Source organism: Equus asinus, chromosome 17 (assembly GCF_041296235.1).
Source record: "Equus asinus isolate D_3611 breed Donkey chromosome 17, EquAss-T2T_v2, whole genome shotgun sequence".
Classification (NCBI taxonomy): Eukaryota; Metazoa; Chordata; class Mammalia; order Perissodactyla; family Equidae; genus Equus; species Equus asinus.
Genome location: NC_091806.1, coordinates 34,548,592 through 34,558,823, shown reverse-complemented (window position 1 = coordinate 34,558,823; position 10,232 = coordinate 34,548,592). Strand labels below are relative to the sequence as shown.

The following is a 10,232-nucleotide window of genomic DNA, read 5'->3' as shown; positions in this document are numbered from 1 at the left end:
TTCTAGGAGCTTGCAGCACTCAGTAAAGACCTCAGTACATGCAGGGAACAGCTCCTTGAAAGGGAGGAAGAAATTGCCGAACTGAAGGCAGAGAGAAACAACACCAGGGTCAGTAGGTGCCGGAACTTGAGCCTCTGGGCCACTATCAGTCACTCTGGCTGGCTTTAAACTCGAAAGACGTCCACTCTACCTGGTTTCAAACACATTTTCGACATTTTCCCACGACTTAACTGATCGATCAGTTCAGCATTCTCATGCTTTTCTTGAAATTCATAGTTAAGAATTAGTATTTTGATCCATTTGAGGAGGAATTTCTCTAACTTTCTACTGGATTGAAAGCATTCACACTGGTTCAGCATGAGATGGAAAGGATTGATTTGCCCCGAATCCCAATGTGCAATTGAAGGTGTTGTTTAAACTTGCGTCTGTGTTGGCCTTTTCTCCCAGCTGCTGTTGGAGCACTTGGAGTACCTCGTCTCCAGGCACGAGCAGTCCCTGAGGATGACGGTGGTGAAGAGGCAGGCGCAGTCCCCCGCCGGCGTGTCCAGTGAGGTGGAAGTGCTGAAGGCACTGAAATTGTTGTTCGAGCACCACAAAGCTCTGGATGAGAAGGTACCGGCGGCCCCGGGGCCAGCCTTGGGCTGCGCGCTGTGCACCCGGCGGGCGTTGTGCGTGTGCAGCTTCAGTTTACTCTTAGTAGCTTCTGGAATTCTTGTCAACAAAGTTCTTCTGTAAGAAGACAGTTCTATATGGTTAAAAAGTATTAGTTGGCAGAAATGTTTTAGATTTTTGTTTGTTGTTTTTTCCTTTTTCTCCCCAAAGCCCCCGGTACACAGTTGTGTATTCTTCGTTGTGGGTCCTTCTAGTTGTGGCATGTGGGACGCTGCCTCAGCGTGGTCTGATGAGCAGTGCCGTGTCCGCGCCCAGGATTCGAACCGACGAAACACTGGGCCGCCTGCAGCGGAGCGCGCGAACTTAACCACTCGGCCACGGGGCCAGCCCCTGACATAAATGTTTTAAAATTTATTATATCCTGTTTATAGATTTGCTGTTAAGAATTGGGTAGTGTAATTTATTTAGGGAGAAGATTTTTCTCAAACTTAAAATTTAAAGCTGTTAATAGCAAGTTTCCATGACGGTAACATCAATGAGAGACGTTCCAGGTGTTCTGTGTTATATTCTGCTAGTGATAGGGTCACTGTACGCGAAGGCTTGGAGAAGTGTGCACCCATACACTCCACCCCTGCTGTTTTCAGGTGAGAGAGCGGTTACGAGTAGCACTTGAAAGATGTAGTTTGTTGGAAGAAGAATTAGGAGCCACACACGAGGAGGTAAGCTTGCTAAATCATTGTGTGCTTGGAATTGAGGGGTGTTAATTTTTACTTCTTAATTTTGAAAAAAGTATGATGCCTTAGTGGTGGATATCGCATGTTCTTTATCTTTCTGAATCTGGGTCATTTGAATGACTCGTAAACTAGACTTTTATTTCCAAGTTGCAAAAGTCTCTTAAGTACCCGGTTGGCCAGAGATGGTTCCCCTCAGGGTGGGTGACACCACCATGTGTTTTCTTTTTGTGTTATGGTTACAGTTTATAGTTATGTTTTTCCAAAAGAAGTTTGCTATCTTTACTTATTTCTTTGCTCTTATCCAATTTTTTTTGGTTTTAGCTAATGATTCTTAAGGAACAGAATAATCAGAAAAAAACACTCAAAGATGGGGTGCTTGACGTAAACCGCAAACAAGAAAATACACGGAGCACTAATGGAAAGGCAAGTCCGTGGGCTTTCTCTTTGTCGTCTCCTAGTTCCATCTGCCCGCAGTGTGCGTGCGGCACTGTTTGACAACTGTTGTCGAGCCCCGCTTCGAGCTTGAGTGTCGTGAGCGCTGTGCCGTCCAGCAGGTCTCGTAAATCAGCTTTGGTTTTACCTTCCTCCTGGAAGTCCTTTACTTCCTAGCTCACCAAACAAGCCTATTTAAGGATTTTTTCCCCCAGCAGCGATCTTCCAATGGTTCCTTAAGCCACGAGGAGGACCTTGCTAAAGTCATCAAGCTCCAGGAAGTCATAGATAAGCAGTCGAGAGAGCAGAGCCAGATGAAGGAGCGTCTGGCCGCCCTTTCCAGTCACGTCACGGAGCTGGAGGAAGACCTGGACACCGCTAGGAAAGCTCTCATCAAATCTGAGGAAATGAACACCAAGTTGCAGCGGGACGTCCGCGAAGTGAGTGGTGGTGGAGACGGCGCTGCCCTGGAGTCCCAGGGCTGGGCGGTTTGGGTTTGATCCTCGCTCATCTTGTCCCTCACACTCCCAGCACCCTCCAGCCTTTGGGTTACTGTATAAGTGACGGCCAAACAGAACAGCACTGTGAGGCTGTGGTAGGCGCCTCCCCATCTCTGTGGTGAGGCCTCCTTTCCCTGAGGTCTTCAGAGCTGGAGGACCCCCGGTCCAGCTGGTCTGTTAGCCTGCTGGCCGCGGCTCCCCGCCGTGCTGCGGTGTGGCTGTAGTGCCCTGGTCTGTGGGTCCCTCAACGTCCACGGCTTCCAGGCTGTCTGAATTTATTCTTCGTTATGCTCAGGTTTCCTTCTTGCTTAAGGGGAATGTTGGTATCGGTTGTCTGCTTGTTCCCTGAAAGTGATGTGAGCGTGATCTGCTGACCGTTAAGGGCGCGTTCCTGGCAGTCTTCCGGCGCTCTGACCTTCTGCTCTGCGAAGGGATGGGTGACGGTATTGAATGTCAGAGGTCGTACCACAGCGAGAGTGGAATTGGCTCACACTGTGCCGTGAGGAGCGTGCTGGAACAATATGCAGAAATAGACTCGTTTCCGGCACATGTTTCTGCACGTAGAATTATTTACGAGAATCTGTCTAACCATCGTTATAAGAGCAAATGAGGGCTGGATACTTTCTCTGGTGCTTCCTCCTGTCACTGCAGCCCGTCCTTTGTAAACAAACAGAACACACGCGCGCGCACCCCTGCGAGACCATCTCAGAGAGCCTGTCGGGAAGACCCTTCAGACCTTTTCACGTGGGTGCGGAGCAGCCGCACTGCCCCTTCAGCAACTCGGTGCGAGCAGTTTTCTGTAGGAATTCAAAACAAAGAAAAAGACTGCATTTATTACAGAACTTGTTTAGTTATATTGTTCTTTGGCAGCAGGAGGAGATTATTTATGTGGCGGAGTTTAATATGCAGAGGATTTCGAACTTCTTTAAGACCTGTCACTTTGAATATTAAGACGTGGCTAACATGAGTTCCTTAGTAAACAAAGAGGGACCTGAAATGGACTTTTAGGTTGGGGGACAGGAATGGCGCTATCAGAAAGTTCTGGTCCTGGTTTCAGTGTTCGATACTGTGTAATAGAATTTTGCTGCTGAATGAGGCATCAGAAGGTTGCATCCAATTAAATTGAACTTTGACTTCTGTTCCCATTTGTTAATGTTATTGCTTTAATTTTGTGGTAATTGCATGAGGTTTCATCCAACTTCTAGCCAAGAAAATGAGACTAGTGTCTCAGCATTGTGTCCTTGAGGGGCTTCGCCCCGTCCTGCAGGAGCGCACTTGCATTGTGAGGCACACAGAGGTCGTGTCTTCATTGTCAAGACCTTCACCTCCTGGGATTCTTGCAAGATTGGGCTATTTTATTATCCATTTTTCTGGGTAATCTTATGTAGAAAAGGATAAGCTTCGTAAACTGAGTGGCCAAACAGAGTAGGTGAATATTTATGAATATTTATGATATTTGAGATAGGTACATTGCCATTCACCTTGAAGGAAACTGGCATCTCTATCAACTTAATTCTGAGGACACTAATTTTATATTTGATTTCAAAATTAGAGTTTAGTCCAGTTTTTTCTCTCTTTAGCATTCACCTTTTTTCCGTCTGAAACACCTAATGTAGGCCATGGCCCAAAAGGAAGACATGGAAGAGAGAATCACTGCTCTGGAGAAGCGCTACCTCGCGGCGCAGCGGGAGGCCACCTCTGTGCACGACCTCAACGACAAACTCGGAAACGAAATCGCGCACAAAGACTCCGTGCATCGCCAGGTAGGGGATCTTACAGAGCTCTGTCTGGCTTTCACTGAATAATTACTAAGGCAGTTAAAGGCCTTTTTCCTGTGACTTCCATGTTGGAAACCAAGGCCCAATGTAAAGTTTTTGTAATCTTAGACTACTGTGTTCAAAAGGGTGAATGACTTCAACTGGCCAGTTTTAATTACTTAGGATTTGATTTAACCATTTTATGGAACTGCACTCCTTGCTTCTTTCTCCTGTTTTGTTTTGTTTTAAGTGAATGTTAATCTGTTGCTTGTTAGCGTTTTTACCAAAGGAGCAGAGTGGCAGAGAGCTGCAAGGCAGCGGCTGCTTGTTAACAGCTGGGTCAGTGTAATACATGGCGCGTTTAGAAATGCAGCCTGCAGGGAGAGTCTGCCCCTCCTGCGGTTTGCTGAGCCACGCTTGCTCCTGTTTCTCTGTAGCCCCAGAGAATCGAGTTAACCAGGAAACCCCAATTCAGCTTCTTGAAAATAAAGTGAGTTCATTTGGTGTATCATAAAGTGTATCATTAAACCCAAAATAAAAATAAAACATAAAATACTAGGAAGCCATTAACAATTTTATTGTGGAATACTGTTTGAGAGCTTGGGAGTTGTTCACACGGATGACTTTAAAGGGCAGACCACAAAATACTGTGGACAGTGTGATGCGTTTTCCAAAGGTTTTCAAGCGTAATATATTGTCTGTATGTCTACGGAGATACGTGCACACAGGAAGAGGAGAAAGCTGCTTAGGAGCAAATGTCCGCCTCTCAGGAACCTGAACTTACAGATGATTTTTAAAATTTTCTTTTTTTAAGAAGTTCTTGTCTAAATTTCCTACATTGAAGTTTTTTTTTAGAGTAGGAGGACTTTTTAAAAGAACAATGATACATTTACAAAAATAGCTTGACTAGCTTTTCCTTAGGCCGACTCTTCGAAGGTCTCTGTTTCAAAGGAGAAGGCCATCTTTTGGCTTACCTGCCCCTGGCAGTTGGCTGGAAGTAGTGTTACCGTCAAATCATGGGTCTGGTTATTTTTTAAAAAGGGTTAATAATGACTCTTCTTCCTTAGCTTGTCAATAAGAATGAGCAAGCTTCTACAGAAAATGGGTTTTCTTTCATGTATAGGAACTTTGTTTTTTGTTTTTTGTTTTTTTTTTTTTAAGAAAAAAGACTTCTTCAAAGATATTTAGGTAAAGCAACTACTTTGGCAGAGGGGCTTTGCACATTGAAATCAAGCCCAAACAGTGGAAGACGAGGTTCACTCTGAAGTGCCTGCCAGCACAGTGCTGCTTCTGTCAGAGCTGGTTTAGGAGATGTCTGCGTTTAGAGTTTTCCTCAGTTTGTCAATATGGAGATGGCCAGAAGATTTGGTCCATTTTGATGCTCTGCTCTCGTTTCGTAGACTGAGGATAAGAACCGCCGGTTACAAGAGCGCCTGGAGTTGGCGGAGCAGAAGCTGCAGCAGACCTTGCGGAAAGCAGAGACGCTCCCCGAGGTGGAAGCGGAGCTGGCCCAGAGGGTGGCCGCGCTCTCCAAGGTGCCGCCTTGGGTTCCCTTCTGGGGCCAATGTCGGGATTTTGATCTTGAGATGATTTCCCTGTGTGCCTTGTTTACCTTTTGTTCTTATGTCGGTGCACCTCCGCCCACGAAAGAGCTCAGATTGGTTCTTAGTCTTGCGTTGTCTGAGATTGGACCGCTTTTTAAATGTCCAGTGTGAGCCTCCTCTTTTGTTATCCCTGAACTAATTTCTCCCCAGTTTTGTCAGGTGTGTGCTGTTCATCCCCAGGCTGCTTGATCTAAGAGTCACTGCTGCTTAGAGTTAGTCAGCAACTCAAAGTGTAGGATGGAAGCTTTGTGTAGAAGGATAGACTTGGTCCCAGAAATAGGAAAACACCATTCTCATTTGTTTTACTTTTTCTTTTTTTTTTGCTAAGCAAGAGTCACCCTGAGCTAACGTCTGTTGCCAGTCTTCCCCTTTTTTGTATGTGAGCTGCTGTCACAGCATGGCCACTGGCAGATGAGTGGTATAGGTTTGCTCCTTGGAATTGAACTCGGGCTGCCAAAGCGGAGCACACCGAACTTAACCACCAGGCCAGCAGGGCTAGCCCTGCCATTTTCTTTTAAAGACAATGAAAATAAATTTGTAATAAACAAATTTTTAAGCAATTTATTCATTCATCTGTTCAACAAATGTTGACTAGGCGTATGCAAGACACGTGCCCTGCCCTCTCTATCCACAGGTGACTAGGCACCTTCAGAATGATGTTGTAGGTACTAGAAGCAGGTGGCCCGTACGGGAGGAGGAAGCACGTGATGACAGAGAGCCCAGCCTCCCTGGGCCTAGGGAAGGCTTAGCCTCCAGTGCCCGTGGGAGTCAGCCAGGCAGAGAAGCGGCCCCGGGCCAGGGGGCCTCCTGGCAGAGGCCTGTGTGGGCGCCTCCGTCAGTGGTTTCATGTCGCCTGGTTCGAGCTTAGTGAGCTGCTGGGGAGGGCACCCGTGGGAAAAGGGCAGGACAGGCACAGGCTGCTGCTGGTGAAAACTCGCCTTGGGTGGGTCAGATGCTGTCGAGTGCGCACAGGCCTCCCTCAGAGCAAGTTCATTGCTAACAGCTGTCGCAGAACCGCTTCTCTTCCTTCGTGATCTGCGTTTAAAGTGTCGGTTTCTTCTCTCCCCTGTCATCTCTCCTGTCCCTGGTTGGCATTATAGTCTGACCCTTGGTCTTCTGGAATGTCTGCTGCTAAGGAAGCTAAACTGTTCGAACTTACTGCCCAGCTCAGGAAGGTAGAACGTGTGCATTGCTCTCACTCGCGCTTGCTGCTTCCTGCTTTCCCTGCTGACTAACCAAATGTGATGTGAGGGTGGGGAGCATACGATCCACTGAAATTGGGCACGGGGTCGGGGAAGCACATTTCTCTCACCACATTTGTCACCAACACCAGTCCTGCCTCAGCGTCACCAACGTGAGAGGATTAACCGCTTCCCAGATGAGCACGTGAAGCCATGTAGGCTGTGTCGGGAGATGTAAGGAGACGCTTTCCGTCTCACGTGGTTGACAGTGGTGCACGCAGAGCATGTTCCGCTGGCTGCCGCCGCAGTGGCGTACAACATGCTGCCAGTGAAGCGGAGACACTGGTTGAACTTACACTGTGTTTGCTGACAGGCCGAGGAGAGACACGGCAACATTGAGGAGAGGCTGCGCCAGATGGAGGCACAGTTGGAGGAAAAGAATCAAGAGCTGCAGCGGGTACGTGTCCAGGCACAAGGCCGAGCGCCGAGCCCGGTGCGGGGGGACGTGCTCAGGCAGAGGAAAGCAACACCTCGTGATTCCACTTGTCCCGACGCGGACACCGGTCCCTTCTCCATCCTGTTATGTGTGTTTCGTTTGTGGCCTCATGTACGAGTCGTCTGCTGACAGGTGCATCCACCCCGGGGACAGTCATGCCAGCACTGCAGCAGGGGAAGAGCTTGGTGCCCGTAGGCCCTGCAGGGAGGTGGGTCCCCAGCCCGAGGAGGCCACTTGCTTCTCTGACCAGCTCGTCAGGGGACCTGCTCCAGGCGCCCCTGAAACCTGAGGTGCTGGCCTGGGGTCCCCGTGAAACTTAGAGTGAGGCGTGTTGTCCTAGATGACAGGTCCACTTGCTTAGGATATGGCACTGAAAGCCCAAATTCAGGTCACGGGCCTGACTGTCTCCCAAAGTACCAAAGTATGACTGCAGACACACAGGTGTGTGCAGAGGTGGGTATTGGCGAGGAAGAGGAGACCGTGACTGAGCTGTGAGCTGTGAAGAGAGTGTGCAGTGGAGGCTCGTGTCAGTTGAATCCTGAGAGAGTTTTCCCTGAGGAGTTGGTCAGGTGTCAGTGTGGAGCATCCAGGCAATGGAGCGAGTGGCCATCCTGCGTCCGGCTGGCACCCAACCTTACGACACCAATTCAAGGCCGTCCGATTTTATTTTCACCAGAAGCCCGTATTCTTGGGCGTGGACCGCAGACTTTCAAACATTCTGACTCCCTTCAGAAGATTGTGTCTTAGTCCTCTGCCTGCCCCCCATACGCACACGCGTAGCTCTTAGGCAGAGATTTTTATCCGTTTGGGGATGCACTTCCTTACTTTCAGAACTGTTGATAGAATTTGGAAGGACCAGTGTTGAGATAGGGGTGCCATTAATAAGTAAGGCAATTCCAAGTAAACGTTTAAGTTGCTTTGCTTTAAAAATATTTGAACACCGGTGCCTTATTGTGTGGTGTGCTGGGTCTCTCCAGATGGTGGTAGCTGCTGTGTGTGGGGCATGATTCTGAGAGCCTTCTGTTTGATTTGACCGTGACCCATGAGAAAAGGGAGATGCTGGCACCCGTGGTGGTCAGCTGAGGACGCTGAAGCACGGAGGGCTTGACTGTGTTGGCGATTCCCTGTGGGCTGCTCCTCCAGGCAGCGTGGCTTGAGCGCAGGTCTCAGCCCCTGAGCCATGCTGCCCTCTGCCCGGGAGCTGCCCACCGGCCTGGGGGACCCACCCTGACAGGTGCCGCCTGTTAGCCCTTCCTGTCCCCTCCACGTGCCCTTTGTATTTGTTCAGAATAAGGGGTGAAAACAAGCTTTTTAAGCCATGAAATTGATGATAGTTTTATAAAACACAGACTTAGCAACTTTATTTTTATGTTTTAAAATTACTCGTGATTATTTGTAATTTTTCAACATAAACGTTCATTACAAAAAATTCAAGTGATGTAGGAGTATAAAGAACAGGTGAAAGTCTCTGTCTCCACTGTTTTTTCCCCAGATGAATTTCTTTACCTTTTGCTTTGTGAGTTGAGTTCATTTTTTCCCCTGAATCCAGACGCAAGCTTCTGTTTACATGGGCAGATTCCTCCACTGGTGTGTGGATAAGCTGATCCCCTTGAAACTCTGCTGTGTCTGGGTGTAAATCTGCTCCTGGAGCCCACCCGACAGTCAGGGATGGGTGACGTTGCTGAGGCCCCGTGAGGGCCTCGTTTAAGGAGCAGTGGACGTTCTCATTAACGCTCTCGCAGACTTGGCCCTGCCTTTCTCTGCGCCTGTGAGGCAGTCCTGGTCATCGTGTAGACGTCCACTGATGGCGGAGGGCCGGAACAGCCCAGGGATGGCGGCACGGGTGACTCCACGGTGGGGGAAACGATCCTGCCTTTGCTCGCAGTGGCCAGGTTTTTGTTTCTCCTGTTCCAGGCAAGGCAGAGAGAGAAGATGAACGAGGAGCATAACAAACGCCTGTCCGACACCGTCGACAAGCTTCTGTCAGAGTCTGATGAGAGGCTCCAGCTTCATCTCAAAGAGAGGATGGCTGCCCTGGAAGACAAGGTGGGATGTCACACACCTCGCCGAAGGTTTCCCATCCTTTACAAAGAGATCGCCCATGTTCTGCTCCCCGGGAATGCTGCATAATGGTGGTTAACAGCCATTACAGGAAGTAGAAATGACTCCGTAAGGAGGAAAAAGTGCCAACTGTTAACCGCTCGCTGAATTAACTTCTCGTTTGTTATGTTCTTGCCCAATTGGTGTGTATGGAAGCTTGTTTACCATTCTTATTCTCTAGAGCAGGAGTTGACAAACTGTTTCTATCAAGGGCCAGATAGTAAAAATTTTAGGCTTTTACTAATTATGAGTAATTGAGCAAAATAATTTCATGCCTACTAATAATGAGCATGAAAGCAGCCGTTGATGACATGTGAGTGAGTGACTGTGTTCCAGTAGAACTTTGTTGACAGGGACAGGCCCTCGCTTGCCAGCCCCTGCACTGGAATCTTTTGCTGGGCCCGGCCCTCACCCCTTCGTTGCTCCTGCGTCGGAAGTTAATTTCTGTCTCATTTATAAACATAACGGTGTAGGAGAATGGTGTAAAATAAAGGCTTGGATCAACTGAAAGTGTTCCAGCTCCTCCCTCTCTCCCTCCATTCGGTTTGGAAAACGTCTGAGCAGGACTCATGCTCCTCTCATCATGGGGACACTTCAGCCATCCCCAGGGTGAAGGAGAGCCCTAGAATTTGTCAGAGAAGCTCTCATGGGCGACAGTTGCATTGGGCCTTGGCACGACCTGTCCCGACTACACGGGTGTCCCTAAAGATAACGGCCAGAGCCTGCCCTGAGGTGGGCACCGTGGTCACGCTCATTCGAGAGAGACCAGTGGTCATTACTAATGACGTGAGGGTCCTGTTACACAGAGCCCGTCAG

The 10,232-nt window shown here is 48.7% G+C and overlaps 1 protein-coding gene across 3 annotated transcripts in view; it reads left to right on the top strand.

Annotated features, from left to right (window-relative positions):
- LOC139040786 (liprin-alpha-1-like) overlaps window positions 1-10,232 on the top strand; it is an 85,023-nt gene that overhangs the window by 24,172 nt on the left and 50,619 nt on the right. For 2 of the 3 annotated variants that reach the window (XM_070487866.1, XM_070487865.1), the window contains exons 2-10: window positions 7-108; window positions 448-612; window positions 1,257-1,331; window positions 1,668-1,769; window positions 1,997-2,218; window positions 3,895-4,041; window positions 5,436-5,570; window positions 7,194-7,277; window positions 9,231-9,362. In XM_070487866.1, coding sequence (XP_070343967.1) covers window positions 7-108; window positions 448-612; window positions 1,257-1,331; window positions 1,668-1,769; window positions 1,997-2,218; window positions 3,895-4,041; window positions 5,436-5,570; window positions 7,194-7,277; window positions 9,231-9,362 — 1,164 coding nt within the window. Of the gene's footprint in view, window positions 1-6; window positions 109-447; window positions 613-1,256; window positions 1,332-1,667; window positions 1,770-1,996; window positions 2,219-3,894; window positions 4,042-5,435; window positions 5,571-6,739; window positions 6,815-7,193; window positions 7,278-9,230; window positions 9,363-10,232 lie in introns of all 3 variants that reach the window. The other variant, XM_070487864.1, reaches the window with a different exon arrangement.